The 23,853-nt window shown below is 46.9% G+C and overlaps 1 protein-coding gene across 9 annotated transcripts in view; it reads left to right on the top strand.

The window, feature by feature from the left end:
- Positions 1–23,853, top strand: part of bru3 (bruno 3) — a 1,518,741-nt gene that overhangs the window by 1,412,063 nt on the left and 82,825 nt on the right. For all 9 annotated transcript variants that reach the window (XM_070537813.1, XM_065432510.2, XM_065432508.2 and 6 more), the window contains one exon: positions 8,846–8,974. In XM_070537813.1, coding sequence (XP_070393914.1) covers positions 8,846–8,974 — 129 coding nt within the window. The remainder of the gene's footprint in view (positions 1–8,845; positions 8,975–23,853) is intronic.

Below are 23,853 nucleotides of genomic sequence, written 5' to 3'. Positions count from 1 at the left end.
AAATTGCTCTTTTTTTTCTTATTCACTCACTCTTTTTATGTTTCGTTGAACATTTCTAAATCTCGAGGTTTTAGCATATACATTTTGGCTTTACCGCACACATGTGTGCGCGCGCAGTTTTTGTTAAACTCTTCAACCTGCAACTTCGTCAACGCAAAGAGCCGATATTGTGCCTATGCTTAATCGTACTTTATTGGTCGAGACGAAACAATCGCAATAAAAGAACGAGCCAGCAAAATGTGTGGAATGGGGAGTCATTGCCTTCGTTTTTAAAGCGACCGTATTTCAGTCTCACGTGCGACCGCTTCGCCATCACGTCTTTCGCGTCAGCCGTTTATGGCGTTCCATTGAGCCTTTCGGATCTCGCCGCTACCGTATATACGGCACCGTTGTAATCAATGATTATTGACCTCTTAAGTTTCACCCCCCTAAATTACAAGGCGCCATTGCGGAACCCCACGATTTCTTGCTTGCTTCAGTGTGTGCTGCTACTTTGTGATCGCTCCCATCTTGCCTCGCAGATTTTTGTTTTCTCCTTCGCCTCGTCTTCCTTTGCAGTGCATTTCCCCGCGACCCGGAGGAACCGTTCCGCGCGTCCACCGTTGCGTACACGAACGTATCAGCCGTTCGAAACGCCCGCGCGCTGCTGCCGAGAAGTGTCTCGCTTTACGAGCGTCCATTTCGGTCCGGGGCCCGATTTGTAAGCTCAATGGCACGGAAGGCTTCCCAGAACCAATTGACTTGCCCTCCCTCCTCTCGCCCCAACTTGGTACTCCTCTGGCGTGCGGCCGAAAACTGCCACCGCAGTCTCTCCTGCACAGTCGGGCCCTGTCTCCGGGTCAGCCCGCTGTTGGAGCTACTGTGCCTATGTGCATGCGCGCGCCGCCTAATTTCCCGTCAACTGTGGCGCCTCGTTAAGCGCTGTGCGTATTTCAGCTTTGGCGGCCGAAATAATGGGCGCAGCATACGAGGTTTAGGGGAAGCTTGGCTGCGAAGGCCAGGCTAAATAGTGCCAAGTTTAACAGAAACATGGACTCTTCTTAGAGTGTCGTTGGGAGACCTTCGTGAAATTACTTTATGAGGGCGCCAACGTGAGACACGCGCCCTCGTACTGTCCTGCTATCGCGGCGCTTCTGCCGCTGCGCTGCCTCGGGTTGCCGTGGTCCGTCACCTTGAATGACTGCTGCTCTGTCCGCGTCTCGCCTTGCTTTCCCATTCTCGGTGCAACTTGACTTCCAGGAGCTTCGCTTCGATATCCTCGCCTCGTTCGCGCCGTGGCGTTAGCATTCGCGCTTTCTGAGGCTCATTCGCTCTGTGGCATGTGTTCCGTTCCGTTTAGAAGTCGTTCCTGTGCAAAATATCGCCTTTGTGTAACATAATGTATGACCAACAGGCGTCAATTGCAGCCCTACTTCACGCTTACTCTCGTCGCCTTCTCGTCATTTTTTATTTCTATTTTGTTTTCCTTTTACTTGTTTCTTTGACATCTCACGAATGTACTACAGCCGCGATATTGCCGTTTATTTATGCACTTTGTAACAGCGCTATGTATCATTAGTGGGACGTACTGGCGGGCTAGTTGGTTCATGTCTTTAGACGTTTCTTTTAAGTGCGCGAAAACACGAGGACACACGAAAGAAACACGCACCACACCACGAGCGCAGACTGCCAACCGTTTATTTTTCGTAAGCAAGCAAGATACACATATTTCATTCAGGAACGTGTACACGTGTCCGCATTGTCACTCTCACACGTGCCGATAAACATTAAAACATAAACGTTATCTGCTGCATAAGAAAGAAGAGTTCTTATGTTATCTTTCCCTATTTTGATGATACTGTAAGAATGGCTCATGGTTATCTTGGGGATCCCTTGTCGCAGTCTTGCCCTACGCAACTACCCAGCAGATAATATTTATGTTTTTATGTTTATCGGCACATGTGAGAGTGACAACGCAGACATGTGTACAGGTTCCTGAATGAAATATATTGACACAATGATGCGGGGCTCCCGCACCGCGGGACGACGCGCGCAAAGGCCGGCGCCATCAAAGACGACGAAGCGCGTGAGCTGCGCGTTCTCCTGGCCCGCCATTAAACAGACATGTCTATATTGTAAGACTCCGTTTTCAATCTACGTTAAAATATGTATCTCGCTTGCTTACCAAAAATAAACGGTTGGCGGTTTGCGCTCGTGGTGTGCGTTTCTTTCGTGTGTCCTCGTTTTATCGCGCAGTTAAAAGAAATGTCGAGAGATATGGATCTTTAAATGTTATTTGGAATCAGGTTCAATCAAAAACATCAAACACAGGAAAGTGTTGTGTGCGGTGTTTTCTAGCAGATGTATCTGTCTTTTGCGCTCCGTGGCACGCTAGTATGGTTCACTCAATGGTCCCTACGCTGCTTGTACTTTGGCTATTTTCGCGTATTCCGTGTTACTTTCGCCTAATGTAGACGACATTGTCTTTTGAAATATTTTACGTTCCCTCCAGGTGCTATTTCAAAGAGCACAGAAAGAGTAGCTACTGCTCGCAGAGCAGCGCGATATCGTCATTTTGCGTCTACAGGTGACGGCTGTAACTGAACATGGTTTGAATCGCGTGACTTGTGATGGAGACATATTTTGCTAGACACAACCTGCTACTACGTCAAATGGCAACGGGGGTTGATGATGGTGGTGGACTGAAGCGAACGTGGGCTTTTTCTATTTCGCATTGTTTGCTTTGTTGTGTCCATACTGCTATTTGAGCGCTAATGAATAGATTTTCGCGGCAAAAAAAGAAAAATAAAGACTTGGGAAGGAGAGTATGAAACGACAGATTGAGCGCTGCACTTCAACTGATTTTATTCTTGCAGCAGAGCAGGGAGAATGAACAAATTCACATGCGTACATCAGTATTTCCTAGAGTGTTGCCTAGAGTACTCTAGGCAACACTGATGTACGCATGCGCATTTGTTCATTCTCCCTGCCCTGCTGTAAGAATAAAATCAGTTGAAGTTCAGCGCTCAATCTGTCGCTTCGTGCTCTCCTTCCCAAGTCTCTATATTCCTTTTTTTTTGCCGCGACAATGTATTCATTAGATTCCAACCAACTCGCCCAGCAACAAGTTCTACTCTTTGAGCGCTATTTCTGCACGAACTATCACGCGGCATGAGTTCGATTTGGTCAGCACTCAACAATAGACGAAGGTTTAAGGTGTTCTTTCTGTCTGTTCCTCTTCCTGCGCCTCCTTCTGGTATTCTTTCTTTCTTTCCTTTTGTGTCTTCTTTCTTTTTTTAGCCCTGTACAAAATGACATGCACTCGCGTTAAACTCGAAGCAGACATTCTACGAGGTAATCTACAGTGCCTATCGCAATGAGACAAGGCAGGCCACGCTAAGCTTACGGCACGATTGGACTTAATGGAGCACTACGAACGATAGCCTGCAGTCTAGCGAAACACCATCATTACGAGCGTACTTCAGATAAGGCAGCAATATTATTTTGTGGAAGTGGCAGTTTACGCTAAACAGTTCAAATAAACATGAAAAAAATATAAAGCTAGTAGGAGAAGATGAAATTGACACAACAAACTACAAATTTGCCTGATAAACGTTTTCAGCACTCGTGTTTGCTGATTTGTATGTATTTGATGCCTTATAGTTGCAGTGGATCTCATTGCGAGTACTAATGCTTCCCCTGCAGGGATGTATTGTGCCAGTGTGCTTACTGGGTCTCAGAAAACACAAGCCTCCATCTTTCCTCTGATGTTGTCGCCTTTGTAACGTGTCATAGGTACTTATCGCATGTCGCCGAGGTTTCCCTAGCTGTTGTCGGCAGATATCAGTCCTCAGTGCCATGACTAATAATGTGCTTGAAACGAAGTGGCAGCTCGATCATAACTCCCTTCTACGTCCTCATCCCTTTTGCACGCAGCGGATATCACTGATTGTTTTCGCGGAGAGTCTTAGCTCGTCAACGAAACCAATTTTGCGTGGGGCAGCTGCTTTTTTTGCTGGAGATCACGGCAAAAATTTGACGGCGGTGAAATAAGGAGCACAGAATGCGAGACTCGATCGAGCTGACTTGTAGAATCGTAGACTCCTTGAGCACGGCACCCTGGTTTTTGCTTTTCGTGTAATAGGCCGTCCATTTTCAACCGGGCCGCCGTTTGGGCAAGAGCTCCTCCCATCATGACCGCTTACGAAACTCCTCCGCAAGTTGCAACCCTCTGTTGCGCAATTGCTCTGTGTCCAACCGGGCGCTCTGGCGGCTCCCGCTGCGATTGGACGACGCCGGCAACTCTCCCGTTTACTGCAAGCCTGCGTCGATGCCGCCCTCGCCATTTCGCTGCTGTCCATTGGCTGCCTGCAAATAACCCTGAAGTGGAAAGCTCCGCTGAGTGAATTAACTTTGAGCTCGTCATTCGGTCTTGACAGATCAGCTACGTTGTAAGAACTACGGTGCGGCTATAAATGAGCTGATACAAATGTAAGACACGGCGCCGCCGTTGTTATAGCGAGTCTTCTCACACGTTTTTATTGATTCCAAAATGAGGAGGTCGCACAAAACGTGATCGCCAAAAGTGACAAACCGGTAGCCACCAGAGTGCCGAGCCATCAAGTTTTTTGCCGCATGCCTTCAAAAGGCTATCTTGCAGGCGCTGGTCTGTGCACCATCTTCACATTCTGAAGGAAGCAGCACAGAAGTTAAGACAGGATCAACATCGCCCAGCCGTAACGCGTGTCGCAGTCTTTTGACGCTGACAGATTTTCTTACCAGGACCTGTGATCAGCGTGGCCCTCTACCCAGCTTTAGGTGATGTGGGCAGGGTCTCTGCACCATAGCATTTATTAGTTCATTGTGCCGAGGTACTTCTGAAAACGAGGTTCGCTGAATGTTGCAGTGTTGTGAAAGCAATACGTCCTACAAACGCGTGCGCCCGTATGAACAAAAAGGTCGGAAGGCGATTCAACCTGTAGTGGAAGTCGATCAAAGACAGCGTCTTCCTAAGCGCAGGGTTAAAATAGGGAGAAAACACAGCGGACAGCACTCTACCGCGTCAGTCCTCGCGTGAGTCGGGAGCAGGGTCGGGCTGCTTCTTCTTCTGTATTTTTTTTTGTGCTTGCTTCGGTATCGGCCCTTATTTTCTGAGTCCACAAAACTTCACGATCGGCCCACGAAAAAGGCTAGAAACACACATGCCTGATACGGAAAAGTGGAGGTGGCTCGGTAAGAAAGATATTGTGTTTAGAAATTTGCGGACTTCAGCGATTCATCGTACTCGCGAAAATAACTGTGGCGCATACCCACTATTGGAGATCGGCCAAGAGTCAGGTGGCGTCACGAAAGTATATTTGAGGAGTATCTCTAAATGAAATGTGCGAATCATTTAAATAGAAAAAAGAATTGAGGGCATCTTCTAAAGAAGAGCTTTATTGCAACTCGCACAACGTCGTATTTTCCCGCCTCAGTATCGGAATCTATGACCTCAGAAGTACACGTGCAGGTGCCACTACTCTCGGAGCCTGCATGATGTACAATGCCCAGCAGAAATTACCGAGCTCTAATATCAAGCGATAACTTGGTAGCTAGCGTATCCGACTCCCAAATACACACTACCGCAGGGGAATGAGTGGCGGTGGCAGTAAATGTTTGGCTTCGTCGTCATATGGTGATGGTGAAACAACAGAAGTGGCCTGATGACGCAACACGACGACGGCTTAATAAAAAGGAGTGACACGAAAATCTCTTTTTCGATCTTCTGTCACGGTAAAGTTGCCCGCCGCCCTGTGCTTCCAGGAAAAGAAAGCCGACGGCATCATTTCAACTTCCTTCTGCCACCCCCGATTTCTGCGTCTTTTATTATTATTATTATTATTATTATTATTACACATCTAAACATCGCTGTAACGCACACTAAGAAATATGCGGGCATCGTCAACACTCCGACAAGAGCGCGCCCCTATACCCTATTTTATCGCATTTGTCAAAAGTGCGCTTAGTCATATTGGGCGATGTTTCTCTTGAAAGCAGCGTTTACGCCCGGGATGCCTTTGTTCTGCAGGTCTGAAACTGGTTCCACGAGAAATTGGCCTCCGCGCACGCCTTATAGGTGCACGTTGTGCTTACCGGCGTTGCCTATAACTCTCATTTCTGCTGCATCTCATCTTCCTCTCCTGCATGTAACATACATATATTTGGAGTATTTTGTTGTATTATATTATTCGATATATATATATATATATATATATATATATATATATATATATACACGAAGCTATTTGGCCGCAGCCCTGACCTCCGGCTTGCGAGCCACCCCGACTGCAAGAAAGCGCAAGTTGTTTAACGAACTTTCACCGTTTACGGACCTGTACTTGGTTCGCAGTTGCGGTGGCACTTGCTTCGTACGTTCAGACGGCAACAGCAGTCTGATTACAACAGAGTTCGGACTGTTGTCGAACTGTCGACGAGTCAAAGTGTGCAGAAGCATTCGCTTTCCCATCTGGATCTGAGTGCCAAATTGACGCAGGGCGATTTGTTCCATCGCAGCACAGGCGGGGGTCTCATTCGTGGTGGATCTTTTTAACTAGGCGAACACGTGACCGTCATCCTTACACTTTGTCGTGCCTTCGAGTTTCCTCTTTCTTCGCGCTGCTTTGCCTGAAGCGAGGTTACGCTTCCAAAATACGGATACCTCAGGCGTGTCAACGCGAAGGAAGCGTGCAGTTGCCTCATGTCCACTTTTTGCCAATCATCTTTCCTTTCTCCTAGTCGTCGCTTCTTCCAGTGCGATGCACCCACAAGTAAACAGCCGCAGAACAAGTCCGCGCTTAGTGCCTCGCATCGCAGGTCCCGCTGTTGGCGCGCCGAGGCGAAAGGAGCCGGGCGGCGCTCGGAGGCGCGCGCATTCCAGCGCTTCTCGTCGATGCGAGCGCCCCGTTATCAGCGGCAATATATTCCGACACCTTCCTTTTGCTGAGTGAGGGGTTCTGGTCTGTAGCTGTTATCTCGCTCTTGGGTTTCGAGTCTGCGACCGGGATGAGAAGGACGCAGAAAACAAAAACAAAATTGTGGATAGTGAAACACTACATGTGTGCCCCCTTCCGCGGGAGGTCTCTCATTTTCAATTCCCCGACGAAAGGCATGCGTCGAAGGTATCCGCCTGTGCCATGCTCGCCGCCTTTGAAGTGGAATATTTAATCACGGCACAAGGAGAGAGCGCGTCGCAGTTTCCCGTCGGGGAGCCGTTCAATTGCATTGCCGGCGGATTCCCGATGGTACGGGGGACGACGAGCGGACCCTTGCGAGTGTGTGCGCACCCGGACACCGGTGACAGCGCTGTTTGCCTCGGCGCCACGTGGGGAACAAAGGGAGTCGTTTCGCACAAGTTATAATGCAGTCTCGTCTTTAGAATCTGAACTTCCAGTTCGAGGTACAAAGACGTGTGCATGCTACGACCCTCATACGTGAGTGCTCCGCAGAGAGAAAACGAAATAAAGTTAAATCCTTTGTTCCGGAAGCGTCGTGCGTGCTCCGTGCGTTGCACTGTCACTGTGCGTTCGTGCTGCGGCACGTAGCACAGTGACAGTGCTTCGGCGGCTGAAGCCTTGTAGACTGGCAAGGATCGCCTTTCGAGCGAGCGGCTTTGAGGTTTTCATTAGCGTGTCCGGCAGCAGGCTCTCTCCTTTCTCCCGCTGTGTGAGCCTGGCCATGGTGTCGTCCGTTTTCCTCTTTATTCAGGGACACTGGCCTCTCTCTTATGCATACGGCTGTTCGAATTGTCATAAATTAGAATTATGTTCAAGAACAACAACAACAAAAAAGCGCTTTGAGACTGCTGTCGTACTATTCTTCTTGTATTTGCGGCAAGGTATTCCTGTTCATCTGTGTCGTCGTGCTATTTTCCCTAGTTGCCTTACCGTAATCTAAGCAATCAGGGAAGCTCTGAAAGTTGATTCTCTGCAGCCTTCTGCGAAATCCTTTTTCGCACGATGTGTGCGGTAAACGCTTCCATTGGACTGCACCGCTGCGAATAACTGTTTACATCTATGGAGAAGTCTTCTTTGGTTGCAGACGAGGCCTAACTATTTTGAGAATGTTTGCTCTGTCTCATGACTTCCTATCCGCACCATTGCTGACAGGGATCTACACTTTGGTGAAGTTCTTTCTTTTTGAAATTCTTTTTATTGTTCTATTGCTCCACTCAAGGGTATGTTCAATATAAATTTTCCACGCTTGCCGCTTTCCGTATGTCATTACGGTTAATAGCCACAACGGGCGTCGGTAGTAGAGAAGGTCGCCATTCTATGTTCAGACACTGATTACGGCACCGCGTCTTCCCTTCTGCTGGTTGCCGGCAACATAATAAACAAGGCATCATTGTATCCACAATATAAAGACAAATTTTGTTGATAAGTTTCATATTTTAGTGCTAAATATCATCTTTCAGCCGAGCGCTGTTGTTCTCGAGGAGCAGTACAAGCAAACGTGGCTGCTTTTGTTTCCTGTGGGTAGTGACTCAACTCTTCTGTTTACTCAGTCATTTGTGGCTTGAGCTCGTATTTTTGATCGGTGCTCAAACATGTGGCTCTCTTCTTAACGATGATGTAGCACGCGCTTGGGTGGCGAGCTTTGCAGTCATGCTAAATAAGCCATGTGGTCACATTTAATGTGTATCCCAGCATTATGATTTCTCACAGGCTCACTATTATTTTGGGACGCGAACCAACATCAATCAATCAATCAATCAATCAATCAATCAATCAATCAATCAATCAATCAATCTAGTCTTACTGTCTCGCTGTCTAATCTGAAAACGGCAGTGCGTGAGAGTGACGCCCCTTGTGATCTTGTCTGTTCGCAGAGGATCGAAAGCTGTTCGTGGGCATGCTGAGCAAGCAGCAGACGGAGGACGACGTGCGCCAGCTGTTCCAGTCCTACGGCACGATAGAGGAGTGCACCATCCTCCGGGGCCCCGACGGCCAGAGCAAAGGTGCGCATGCGCGGGCACGCCGGCACTCCGGGCCGCATCCGGCGGCCGCTGAGCGTCTGTGGTTTAGAAGGAGGAAAACTCTAGCGCTCACTTTTCATCCTCTTGAATAAACTCTCGGCCGAAATTAAACGTAAAATGAAATGGTTAACGTTTGACGAGACACGCATTTAAGCTATCATTTGCCACAAATCAGCGTAATTTATTAGTCTAAGCACATTTAAACATTTTCATAATTCAGTTTCATATATTTGTGAATACTGCGCAAAATATAAATAAATCCTTTGTATCGTACTGTTCTTATGTAAGTTGTATTACCCGTGTATTTCTTGGGCTAAAACATCTTACTGTTCTTACGTGAAGTGTATTGCAAATGCATTTTCTTGGAATATAAGTACAAGTGTATGCTACTGATTATCTCACACTCTGATTCTACATTCGTACTGCTTCGATTGGGAAGAGGAAGATGTACTTCGAGCAAAACGTTTTTCACGATGAAGAAGCAGTAAGTTCAGCTTGAGTTGAATTTCTTCACAGCTGCTCAGCATTGGGAAATGGGAGTAAAAGAAGAAATCAAGAAGAGTATAGATATGGAGGGCGGAGATTGACGCTCGAACTAACACAGTCAAGTCCACTGTAGACCCCTCATCCACTTTTTAAAATTTTTACTTTCTACTGTTTTGTTTGCAACAGATTTTAGATTTAAAGCTGCCTACAAGAACTCCTGAAAGCTTGAACTTTCTTTTTTTCATGGTACTTCAACTTTACGACTATGAAATTCAGCAATAAAAGCGATATGTCGCTTTCGTAAACTACATGTATGTGGATATATATCATGCATACGTTTGAAATATCTCAATAATTTGTGAGTAGGACTTTTACGAAACTCCCATGCAGACAATAACGATCTCACATTAGCCGCAAAGTAATTATCATATTAGTTCTGTTTTGACAAACTAACGAATACAGTTCACATCATTGTAATGTCTGTTTTCGGTCAAGTTACTAAGTTCTAAACTTCGTGCTGCAGTATTCTTGAAATGAATAGTAAGCAGGTCTTTCTGATCTATCTGAGGCACCAATTGAAAATTCTGCTTGCACCCGCCGTGGTTGCTTAGTGGCTGTGGTGTTGGGCTGCTAAGCACGAGGTCGCGGAATCGAATCCCGGCCACGACGGCCGCATTTCAATAAGGGCGAAATGCGAAAACACCCGTGTACATAGATTTCGGTGCACGCTGAAGAACTCCAGGTGGTACAAATTTACGGAGCGCCCCACTACGCCGTGCCTCAAAACCAGGTCGTGGTTCTGGCACGTAAAACCCCATAATTTAAATTTTCATTTATATTATTTCAGTGCTTATCCAATCAGGCCATTTCGGCGTTTCATCTGTATTTGAATAGGGGAGCCAGGGTTGGTTTCGGGGTTAACCTGCCTTCTAGCGACAATAATTGTTTGGGAGATGCCTTCATTTTATGTTTCTTATGATTGATATATTTGCCATTCATTTGTGGACCTCAACTATCCTGCGTCTGGGAATAGAAATGGTGTTATGGCGCAATTATGTGATGTCATATGATGAAAAGCAAATCGAAAATCAAAAATATTTTATGGTGAGCAGATTAACTCTACAGAGGACGCTAAAGGCTCACGAAAGAGAAACATCAAATCAATTTAGAGTGATAGAGTGTTCTCTCTGGACATTATTTGCGTTTCTTCAGTTGAAAATGTCTATTTTAATTCCACACTTTGTTTCAATAATGTCTACGGTTTTGGAGAAATATTGCATACAAAAGAAGGTCCCATATTCAGTGACCGTATTGGGACTATATTCTGAAGGTTAAATGTTGAAAGGGATAATACATGTGACAGCAAAATTGATGAAAATTAATGCGCTGAAATGCTGTTGATATGAGAGCAAAGCAAAGCTCATACAAATCAAGTGAAGTACAAATATCCGTAAAAAATTAAAAAAAGAGATTGGTCTATTATCATGGAAGAAAAATGAAATCCCGAGTTTTATACTGAAATCGCTTACATACTTAAGCACTTACTCAGGTCTGCGCTCTGTGCAACTATATGGAGAAGTTCGTGCGTCTTTCCAATAAGCTTATATGACCCCTTTACTTTTGAGAGTTCGTTACGAACACTTTGTTTCTGGAAGGAGCTCTGCGCTGCATGCACGGTCATCGGTTCCGTTCGCTCCATACAGCTGCTCTGCGCGTGGCCATATCAGCCTCAGCCCTCTGCCTGACCCTCCGGCGAGGAGCCGAGAAACTTTCCTGTGCCGCAGTTATGTGCCCCGGGGAAGATGAATATTTCATAGTAGAGAAAAAGAGGAAGATTACAAAGACGGCCTTTTACGACTTGCTGTGTCCGCGCGAGATTATCGCAGCGCGCGTCGCAACTTCGCTCGGCTGGTGGCGCCCTCCCGCGGCATGACCCGGAAACTGCCACCGGGGGACCCGTTAAATGCGTGGGCTCGGCATGGCCTATCGGTGTTAGTCTGCCGCGGAGGGAAGAGGCAGCGTTCCCATTGTCGGGATGCTTTGCGGGCCCCGAAACGCGCTTGGAGGGCTGCTTTTTTGTTTGCTCCTGCTTGGACTCCGAGTGAGCCGTTCGCTGTGCCAAGGGACGCACGCTGCGCAGTTGCCCCCGTTGTCGGCGCCAGTTATCTTGCTAACGGCTGTGATTGGTGGGCGTCGGATACGAATGCGGGTATCCCGTCGCGGGGAAGAGGAACGCGGGAAAAGTTGCGTGCACGCGGATCTCAGCTGATCCGAGGAGCCTTACGGAGGAGCAGATACGGAACGAAGTGGGCAATAACGATGCATTCGGGGTTCAAACATAGCGTGTGTTGCTACGAGAAAACTTTATTCCACCATCGTCTCCATTTCCATCCTGTGTGTTCTTCCCAGCTTGTCATTCACGTGTGGCTAAGGCCACCTGTTAGAGCCCTCGCTTGTCTGCTCGTACTGCATTGTCCACAGATCTAAACAGAACGGGCAATGTATGGTTCTGACGACGTTATATCCAGGACTGCTTCTAGTTAGCATTTGCCGAAAGACACAATTGTGGCTAAAAACACACGCACAATAAGATAGAAACATTGAGGTTTGCTAGTGTAGACCGTGGCGCAGTTGGTTCATTTGCCCTGATGATCCACTACCGTCAGAGTTTCTACCATTTGTTGTGTGCCTCCTCGTCGGATGTTATCCACAAGCTTCAGTCCGTGAGAACGATGCTTTGTGAGTCTGGACAGAGACTGGTGCGTATAGCGACCATTTGCACGATGCTGCCACAAGCAGGCATTTAATGCCCTCGTCAGCGCGTTTACAGCCAGCGTGCTATTCGAACCCGAAAGCGGAAAATGTCCAACTCATTTATTTCTGCATCCTGTAACAGAGACTACGTGAATCTAACATATATCGATACCATTTCTGAGCCAGAGTGGTCGCACTTTACGTTTTCTTTCTTCGTGACGACGCGAATGTTTCGTCGACGATTCTTCCTGTGTTTCTCGATTTCGAAATTTCGGCGTTTGGCGTTCCACTAGTTGCAGTGACCCTGCAGTGATGACAAAATGGTACCACGAGCATGTTTCCCATCGAAGTGAAAGCGTGTTAACACTGAACACAAGAAGAACCCGACGTGCAGGTTAAGGAAAAGGAAAACATTTCAGCACGTGCCTACAGGAGCTCCACGGCACTTGAAGGCCCACTAACTCGTGGTTGCCGACTGCAACCATGTTAATGGCGTCGCAAAGCCCGTCGTTATGGAGACACACATCATGACCACTTCCTGGCCTCCCCGGGAGGAACATACGACGGACAACCTCCCACTGGTCTCGTCGGGCGACTGCCTTGTCGGCTCCCATTTGAACTTCTTTTCGCGCCCCTTCTTCTAGCCTCGCTGTTTGGCATTTATTCCTGCCTGTATTTTTTTTCCTCGTTTGACCTGACATCGCTGTCTGTCCGGAATTTGCGTCGACACCAAATTAGGCTCGAATGAATCCTCCTGGATCATTAAGGAGCAGCGAAAGGGAAAGGAATAATACGAAAAATTTAAGTTAGGCGCTGGCGAAAGACGGCAGAAGAAGCGGGGCAGTAATTTCAGTACACCTCGCGCAGTCATAAAAGCTCAGGAGGAAAAAAAAAGCAAGAAGAAGAATGAAAGCAGGACGCGCAAGTCGAAGTTGGCGCGGCGCACTACATGTAGGACGAAGAGTCAGCAAAAGTGAGTAAAAACGGTTCTCCCTAACGCAATTCTGCACGATTCGCCTCCGGCGGTCTTTAAGCACCGAAGCAGAGCGTTCCTTCCGCTGAACTTTTCTCTTTTATCTTTTTTTTATTGTTATTATTTTTCCTTTCCGCTTGTCGTGGAAGAGCGAGCGGAGGGTGGGCAGGAGAGAAAAAGTCGACGCGGCATAAATATGACTGTCGCGCGCGCACGGAGACACCCGCGGAAGAGACGGAAAGTGTAGAGCCGAACGAAGCTTAAGTAAAAGCGCGGCTTCCATGGCCTAGCGTCGTCGAGAGGCGCATTAGCCGCGCAGAAGAGAGGCGGGCGCCTGCGCGCGACGCAAGCCAGCGTCGAGTGCGCGTCTGAGTTCATGAAATGGAAGGCAGCGCTCGCTTGTTGTCGTCGTCTTTCTCTTGGAGAGGCGTGTTCGCACGGCGAAAGCAGCTCAGGGAATCGGCGGCTTGCCACTCCCGAAGAGGGCGGGACAGGGGGGCTCCGCGCGCGGTGCAGGCCAGGCAACCTAATGCGACGCACAGAAAATTTGAAAGTAGAGCGATAAATATCGTTCGATGCATATTCCTCGGTGATCGGAAAGGGTGACACAAGTATAGCGATAGTTCCTCAACCCTATAGTAAAAGAAACCAAGTAGATTCCTCTTGCCATGCCAACGCTGTCGTTGTGACTCGTCTTGCAGCTCATGAGCATGCCGTAAAAAATCATAGAGAAAGTTGAAAACTTCAGTTGAAAACTGGAGATGTTAGCCTGGCTGATCGCCGGCAGTGTTGGGTGGTGATTACATCTATGATTAAGAGAAATTAGTATAGCGACTGTTTATTAACGTTATATGAAATTGTGGCATTCCGAGTGTGATTTTAAGCTCTCGTGTGGTTTACGTACCGTCATGGACAGTATATTCACTAAAGATGGCCTATACTGGTCATCTGTGTACATACCACACGCTTTACTAGCAATGGCTGTTTATTTATTATGTAATAGCCGAATCAATTCAGTGTATTCCTGTGAGAATTTTTCCGCTGAAATAATTCTGCCTTTCGCATAGTATTGCAGCTGCCTTTGAGAGCGATATTGCGCATTTGATTACAGTTTGAGTGCACAGTACGGTAAATTCGCATTTAGCATGTTAGGCTGAATGTATGGCAAGTACTATGGCGATCTTCATCCCAAGCATTCTGACGTCACCATTTCATTGCCATGATCAACCAAGTAAGGTGGACCAATTGAAAAGAAACGTCATGTGTTTCGCTCTTGACTGTAACTGTTACATAACTCACATGATTTTGTTTGTCGGCTCCATTGGTATGTATGGCTGGACGCAATAATTTAATGAAAGTCCTGAGGTACGCGATTCAGCGCGCTGCGGGCCGCTCCCACGTTGGGATAGTCAGATCATGCCCAACCGCCGCATCGTGGGCCTTCTGGACAGCCCATAGTTGCGCCCCGGCATCGGGGCTCTTGATATCGGTATGAAAAAAAAAAAACGCTGGTGGTCCATTTATGCTTCGTATATAATTGGTGGCGTCAGTGCGATTAGGAAAAGAGAGAGGAGAACATTCATTCTTATTCGTAGTGGTTCCTCGTAGGATGGAGCCCTTAGTTTAGGGCCGCACTGGCTTGCGCCACTCCGCCTGCCCACTAGATCGGCCACCGAGGGTGAAGATGGTGAGGCTTAAATAACAGAAGGTTAGCCCGGAGGGTGCTGGCATTCTCAGCTGCAGTGCTGTACTGTGGGCTCTACTCCACAGTACATAGGGACAGTATGAGCGATATTGTGTAGGGTGAAAAAAGGGGAAGAGACAGGGTAATGAATGAATTTGTAGATATTGCCACGCGACGGCATGTTCTCGGTTAGGGTAATGGTGTTAGCAATCCGTCTTATGATGGGTGTGTAATTGGTGATGATATGTTCTATATATGTTACGGTGGTTATTATGAAGAACGGCACAAGTTGGCGTTAAAGGGGTTCATTTTAGAGCGGCATACACCCGATGCACATACCCAGTGACCCAAGTTGGCGTTAAAAGAAGACGGTTAGATCCGGACACGGATAGCTACCGGAAAGTGTATAAGGTACCGTAAGAATGTTCGTCGCACTAAAACGCGAAACGATGCAGGAAAACCCGGTCCCTGGAGAGCGGGCCCCATTGTTACTGGGCTGGAGAAAGGCGGCTTGTGCCGTCTCAGCGCTTAATATTGCGAGAGAAGACGCTTGCTTTGCCGATGTAAAGCAATCTTCATTGGCAAAATCACTGTTATTAAGAGCGCCGGCTATCATCAACGGAATGAGCCAGCGCCGAATTGTTAATTTCGCAGGGCGGATGGCGGACGTTACGACCGCGAGACATACACGCAGGTTCGATCGCGTGCGACAGTAAAGGCGCTATAGCGTTCTCATATAATAACCGACAGTTTGGGAGTCTGCCTGTACTTTGCGAAAATAATAGGAAACTAGGGCTAGCTTTTATGGCACGGAAGGATACTTGCGCTCGAAAGAACTTTTTTTTGGTCGTCAAGAGCTTCTAGGATTCTTTTTACATTTGCATCGTAGTACAACAATCAAACGCGACACATATAATTTTCTTTAAGGCGAGCATGCATATGCCAGTGCTCCTCCTCAATATTAATTTTACTTCCAGGTACCTGTCTACACCACACTTTCTTTAAACCTCTGTCGAACTTTGATAAACCACTCGTGAGTCCTGGCCCATAGCGCAATTAGGAAATAATTCAACCATTTCAGCTCGATTAGTTGGAACAGCAAATATTGTTTGGGCTAGGACAAGCAAAAGTTCTCAACTCACCCACGAATAAATTTTTACGCATCAACTTTTGAATTATCACGTCTTGGTACATATTTCAATTGCACAATTGAATTCGATCGGCACTCAAGGCATGTTCATTTAGTAGGACTCGTGAGGTTAGAATCACTCGCGAAATATATGTCTCCAAAATGCGCATAAATGGACTTGGAGCTTCACACAAGCTTACCCCTCAAAGCTCGAAGAACAGTTAGTGGAAGGAAAATGCACTTCGCCGCAGCTGCAGCGAAGTTTGCTCATCGTATACGTGCAGTCCCGAGGTTGCGTAAAGTAGTACGACTGCAAAACTGTTGGCGTCATGGGTGGTGTAAGATATTGCTTTTTTCTTGACTACAAGAGTAAGCCTTATAATTGTGCCCACAGTAAGCATGTATCTCAACCCCACTGCAAGACTTCTGTTAAAGCGTACCTCGATATCAAGGCAAACTGCGGGTCATCTTGCCAAACTTCGCTGAGAGGGCCTCGCTGCTGGTGCGCTTCGCTGCTGCCACCGAGTCCTCCTGCGCCGGCTGGCAACGACCGTAACGCGTCTGCCATTATCTCCTCATTTGTTGTCGTTCGCGGCCCGATATTGCGGCGGCGCATAGACCGCCCGTGCTGCAGGGCGGCGTGCTTGTCGCCTCCTTGCCCGGCACTCCGGCTGTCGCGCTGGCGGAGCCCTTATCGCGGCTCCTGCAGACGCTTCACAGCGAGAGAACGGCGACGGGGTGGAGGGTTGAGAGCGCCAATTATGAATCTCGCAAGCGCCTGGCCCATCGATCGCGCGCTTCCCGATCCGGCGGCGTTTTCTGGGCCCCGGTCGTCAACCGAGAGGGTTCTTTAGGCGGTCGCTGGTGATGGCACGGAAATATCCCCGCAGCACTTCAGACGCTTGCGCAGCTGATTTGAAGAAAATTCGTGGTTCCACGAGTCTGCAGCGCTTGACAAAGTCGGGCCTCATTCACGACTTACCCTCTTCTTCCACTCGGAGATGCCTGCTCTGCTGAGAATGATGTCTCTTCGGCATTTTCGCTTTCGACATGAATTTAATGACGAAAGGCTTCGATTCTATTGCATTGCATGATGTATCGTAATGAATTTTGCAATTCATTTTGCGGGCATAAGAATAAAGTGTGTAATTCATGCTTTTCTACTGTGAAATAGCAAAAACAGTGGTAAGGAAAGTCATAAATGGCTAGACAGCTAAAAATTACAACTGTCGTTCTTTCTTTTTCTTGGGAAACATACAAATTAATTCCCGTCAAGCAAGTCACGTTACAAGCGTAGAAAATACGAGCTACTGAACTTAATTTCGCTGTGACGACCATTATGAAATATAGAAGCAATGACTTAGTCGAGAATCTGCATTCGATAGCATCTCGTTGCCCCATGATTACGACCAGTGGCAGGACCCTGTAAACGGACCTTCTAAAACATGTGCTAGAAACAGGCACCGACATTGTAGCTTTCACGTCCCTGGAAAAGACGTCTCGCAAATCGAAAAGTTTGCGCACGGCAATAGCAAATGCTGTTCCGATCAAGGGCGACTGCCCTCGAACAGTTCCACGCACCATTTTAAATCGCCGGACTTTCTGTATCCTTTTAAACGTAGAAAATTTGTATTTTAATGTCCGCCTCCTGTGTACGTCCTAATCTGACATTTTCGCTTTATCGACCTGCGTCAAGCCTTAAAGGACATACCCTTACCGCAAAAGTTGTCAGAAAATGAAAACTTACTATCGTTGCATCGAGTGCATACTTTCTGAAATAAAAATAGGCAGGAGACGCTTTGCTGTGTGACCACGATGTCACTCTATTTAATTTCAAGTCTAGGGATGAAACTACGAAAGAATTCAATCTTTTCATGAATTTAGATGATCCGGAAGTTTTCGTGATCAGCTCATATGACGTGACACCTATGAGTAAAGCAGCGTCGCTATGAGCATATACGTGCATGAGACGTCTGCTGCTCATGGCTGGCTGACGATGGCGACAGCGTTCGTGGTTCTGCCTTGCAAAAAGATTTTTTTTGTGTGCAAGTTACTAACTGGTAAAGTGCGGGCGCGCGGGAATCGCACAATAAAAAACGGCTGCCAGAGTGCTCTGTAAAGCGTGCTTCACGGTACAGTAGTAGACCTTGCAAAGGGGAAGCATAGATTTTCATACAAGCCCATGAAGGTTCTTTCTTCCTTTGTTTTTTTTTTCTTCTTTTAGAGAAAACCACAAAAATTAACTTAGTAAAATAATAGTTTTGTACTACATGCGGCACAAGGGGTTACACGCTTTTGTTGGGGGAGTTTGTAGCGTTAGCGCTCTAGCTGATTAGGATAGATTACAGAGCGAGACCACTCAAAAGAAGCGCCCCCACGACATTTCCGTGTCACGAGCCAGAACAAACTGTAGAACGTTAAAATTCTCATGAGTTGCTTTCCCGGAAAGCAATCCCACCAGGGCATCATGCATCATCAGGTCTTAGACATCCTCCTGGCAGCTTAAAAGCAACGACCTGTGGCCCACCGCCAGCGAGGAGCCCACGAGTCGCCTCGCGGTTGTGCAGAAAAACAAGTGCGCGAGAAGACAAAGATTAGGCCGCGTTGAGGAGGTTACAAAAACCTCCTTGGGCCGCCTGCGCTGTATGAACGTGAAACACGGGATGAAGAACCAAGAGTGCACATGAAACATGCATTTCGAACAAATGAAGATGCCCGTCGATGGCAGGAAGATTCAGTTGCGCTTGATAAGGAAACTAGTGACATCGTTGCCATCTCAGTGAGTGACGAAGGAGGTTTCAATGACCAGTTTGTTTCATTGCAGGTCGTAGCATTCTAACTTTGTAGTGATTGATTTAAAGCGTCTACAATAACTTATTTCGCTCTTGTTATCCCACACTTGTGAAAGCTTGAGCTTTACGGAAGCTCCCAACTCTTTTATATCCTTCAAAATTCCTGATATAAATTGCAGCTAGATTGTGTAGTTGACCGAAGCGAACGTAAAATTACTGGTTGATTACTTCCATTGTAGCAAACTGATGCCTGGTCAGGTCAGTCAGCGCTAATCGTTATCAGTGATCAATGATTATGTCATAAGAGATTTGAAAGTAAGGTACAATGCCTTGAAGGTGAGTTATGGTTTAGCGCCTTTCCTGTGCGCTTTTGTTGTTCTGCGTCGTGTACTTCTTTGTATTCATGACGATGTAATTCGTTTCTTTGTGGGTCATGATATTTTAATGCAGTGAGGCATATCTTAAAACCTCCAATGCCACGCTGATAAACCGAATTATGACCAAAAAGACCCAAGTTAGTTTGTTGCCAATATTGTTTGAAAGAGGACACAACAGACAGTGTTTCAAGCATTTATTCATGCAAGATATCAACTATTATTGCAAAACTTAACAACACTATACCATATACCGTCTGACATGCACTCTCACTCTCAGAAAACGTGCATAGTGCATCGAGAATCTTGTTGTCTCTTTCATTCGAAAAGCAGTGCACTTCATTTTCGGAATCACTGAATTCATCGCTGCAGTCATCTTTTCTTTTTCACCAGAAAACCAACTAAGACCGACCTTCCGGCGGTGCCATTTTTAAAGACCCCCGTTTGCCAGTTCGTTTTACTTCCTCCGCTACAATAAATTTGCACCCGCTTCCGCTGCCCCACGCATTGTGTGCTGCCATCTACCATAAGTACAGCAAAGCACTGATGCGAAATTATCTTGTATATGGCATGGCTAGAAAGTGAAAAATACTGTTGACGAACATAGCTCGTATTCGACAGTTTTTACCAGAAACCCACGGATGAACCCAGGTCATCCAAGGCACGGAAGGAGTTAACTGACCGCGAAGCAGCGTCAATGTATGTTTGTAGTGAAGCAGACGAACATATTTATTTACTTGTTTGTTTGTTTGTTTGTTTGTTTGTATACCCTAAGGGCCTCGAGGGGCATCACATGAAGTTCAATTCAAAGAATAACGACATCAACTAAAATCTCGGGATTTACGCGCCATAACTACGATTTTATTATGAAGCACGCCGTGGTGGTAGACTGCGGGTTCATTTTTACTACTAGAGGTTCCTTAGCGGGTGCACCTAAATTTATGTACATGGGCATTTGTTTAGTGTTTCACCGTTGATATGCGGCCGCCGCTGCCGGAATCGAGCCTATGACCTCTAACTCAGCAGCGCAACATAGCCACTGGGCTACTGTTGCGGGACGAAGAATAACCAAAATATCAAGCAACATTACAAAGAAATCGAGAGTATTATTCCTGTCAGCACGACATAAAAAATAAAGATGTTGCTGTGTGCGCTAGTACTGCCAGAGCCACTGCGTCAGTGTGAACGCTGCAGAAACTTGAGATATATGATGTAGCAGCTTTTCGTGCTCTAAGGCCGTCTTCTGATTTATTTGGTTTACAAAATGAGAAAATTACTTTTCTCAATGGTCCACTGTATATTGTGGACAGAGACCTGTCCGGAAAAGTCCTATCAATCGCTCTTAAGCAAGCTGATAAATTTGTATGCAGGAAACACAATATGTATCGCTGTTATTCTGTCAGCAGTGCTCGATAACAAGATTTACGTGCCGAACTCAAGGCTCAAAATCATCCGACGCTGCAAGTCGCAGCGCGGTGCGTTCGATGCGCGTATAGTGTTATGGTTGGCAAGCATTGCTTTATCAGTCTGTGGTATTTGTAATCATCGGATAAGGTTTCGAGTAGCGTGCCATCAAGTTTTTGTTATCATTTTTCTCCGTATTTTCTTTCCTTTCATATTTAGTATGGTTTTCCCGAGATTGTTTTCTCACGGAACTAGTCGAACTTCGATTCTTACCAAAACATACTCGGCTGTGCTTTCTGTCGAGTGCTGACACACTCGAAACAACGGGTATTTACACAGCCCACGATCTCGGAAACCACCCATAAATCCTTTCGAAGTCTCTGAATGTGAAACTTGAACCTTTGCGACGAAGTAAAGAATCGATTAAGCACTATGGCGTAGCGTACGATGTGTTTACAGTCTGGGCATGCAATGGCCACTGGCATCTGGAGCGTGTGTTGACACGGGGGAAATATATATCTATCCCAAGGAAAATTCAAGACAGGAAATTTTACCTTAAACGGAGAGCGTAGCGCCGCAGAATCGTTTTTACTACGTATGCCGTAGTTGGGACTATATTTTTTTCACAAAGGAATAAAGAAACCTGGCTCACGCAGTCTACAAACTTTGTGCGATGGTTTATCTTGCATCGACGTGATTTTTTCTGATTGTGGTAGCGCGGAGACTCTTTAACACGTTCTCTGTGACTGTCCTCGCTACAGTTTACAGGGAAGATCACTCGCAATCGGCACAGAGCGCTGCTTTGACCAAAGACTAACAGAGGAACTTATCTTAGAATGCCGACATCACAACGGGGGGGGGGGGGGGGGGGGGGGGCATCGCAGTGGAGGACGACGAGGGCATGCACTGTTGAAGTTTTTAAGGGCAACAGAATTGGACAAGCGGCTGTAGCCTGAGCAGAGGTTTCTAGTACTGCAAGTGCTACTGTGCTGTGCAGTGACGGTATGCGGTGACAGTGACCGACTGTGATTGTATGCCTATGCTCCTTTCTTTATCTATACGTTGCTATCTCTTTACCTCCCCCTCCCCTCTCTCCCCAGCGTAGGGTAGCAAACCGGATCTTCCCTTCTGGTTAACCTCCCTGCATTTCCATTTCTCTATCTCTATCTCTCTCTCTCTCCTCTGGTAGGAAATGCTTACCTGATTCAGCTTGTCTACAGAGTGCCCCTCTCGTGCGGTGCATGTTACGTGAGGCAAACAGGCAGGTGCTTGAATGGACGCCAGTGCGAACATCGTCACCATGTAAGAAATGGGCGAGAATAGTTCTTGTCTATCCATTGCCGTGATTGTGACTGCATACCGGAGTTCGAGTGCACCCGCGTGGTAACTAGACATAAGGAAGAATGTATTCGCACTAACGCTGAGGCTGCGCGCATGGCGCGGGAAGATAATTGTGTTAGTAGGCCTTCTATGGCATTGTCAGCAAAATAATTATTCTCTTTAGAAAGCACAGGCATGCACACCTAGTGGGTTTAGTGGTTTTGTTTTTCTGTTTTGTTTTCCACATTTTCTTTTTCTCTTTACATATAAATCCGGCTAATAAATAGAAGCCGATAGTTAGAAGTTAACGCTTGCCACCGCGTGTCTCTTTATTTGTACATATGTTTTAGTTCGCGCTGCTATAGCCTCACGATGCTAAACCAACTGGCCCAATCGTTCACCTTACTGTTTAAATAAAAGCGAGAGCGTGCCGGTTTTTCTAGTCCTTCTTTGCTAGCGCTAAGAGCAGCCATGTCGCCAGTACCGCATTCGGTATCGGCCCACGTCGTAAGAGAACAGGTCATAACGTCTCTTCCATTTCTAAGTATTATACATCAACTGTCATGCCATTGTCGTCACACATACACTAGCGTCACGCACACAATCGTTCACCTTCCACCGAGACATTGCCCCATCTGGAAACACTTTGTGGAACCCTAAAGGATGCTGGGTAACCATTTACTGTAGATTGACTCACAAACGTCGATTTCCACTGTGCGTAAGCTCTCTCTCTCTCTCTCTCTCTCTCTCTCTATATATATATATATATATATATATATATATATATATATATATATATATATATATATATATATATATATATATATATATATATACTTTATATATACTTTGTTTTAGTGACCGGCTGTATCCATAAAGAAATGAACGAGCGTCTAGAAGGTGCCTCTCGTTGGAATAGTGGCATGGCTCATATCGCATGTGACTAATTGGGTTATGACTGTTGACTGCGACTTGCGTTGCCCGCCAAAAAAGTCTGCATAACGGTGACGACAAATTGTTGGAAAGGCTTGTCACTCCGTAGAACGCAATGTCCTTTGAAAATCGCCTTTCTTGGTGGCAGTAATGCGGCACGCAAAAGAACAGGCAGTTTCTTCTGTTTAACGCCATGAAACCCTATATTATTTCCTGCTTGATTTCTTCCTTCGTTCCGCTCTTCCTCTTCATCATGATCCTCACACGCAGGCGTGGTATGTCTACATTTATGCTCGCCACCTCTCATAAAATAACACTGAGCATCGCGGTGGCTATAGGTGGACCATTGAGGTCCACAGTCTGACACACCAATACGACTAGTGCAAAAAGGAGGATGCTCGAAAAAGTCATGAAAGAGAACTCGGTGTGCCTTCGGGAAAACTAAGGCGCAATTGCGGCGATCGCGTTTCCAACGACAAACGGGAAGAGTTTCGCTGTCGTTCGCGTTCTTCTTAGCGCGAACAGTGTGCGTGAACGAGGCATATGGAGGGGGTCGCAGCATTGTGCAGTTGCCTTTTCCCTTTTGCGCCTGCTGCTAAGCAATCCGTGTCTACAAACACCAGTCATCCTCTCTCTCGGCCCGTGGCTTCGTGGAAGACAGACTGCGGTTCGGCGTAGGTCCCTTCAGGGTCCAGGCCTGCCCACTCACTGCGTAGTGCCGCGCGCTGCGGGGTCTTTTGAAACCGTGCAAACAGCGGTTTCCAATTCGCTGAGTAAACAGCGGCGGCGGTGCAGCAGGCGGCGTGGGCGATTGCCGCTCACCAAGTTGGGCAGGGCCGCGGCCCCAGTGTTGGCGTGCTCGAACCCAGCGTTGAAGCTCGCGCCGGGGGTTTCACAGCACATGCGGGTTTTGTTTCTCTCGTGTTTTTCCTTCCCTGCGTTCTTCTGCCTTGCTCGGACCGGCTTCCAATGAAAGCCGCCGCCCTGTGGACTTAATCCCGTCTCGGGTTCA

Source organism: Dermacentor albipictus, chromosome 4 (assembly GCF_038994185.2).
Source record: "Dermacentor albipictus isolate Rhodes 1998 colony chromosome 4, USDA_Dalb.pri_finalv2, whole genome shotgun sequence".
Lineage (NCBI taxonomy): Eukaryota > Metazoa > Arthropoda > Arachnida > Ixodida > Ixodidae > Dermacentor > Dermacentor albipictus.
This window is presented reverse-complemented; position numbering and strand designations above follow the sequence as displayed.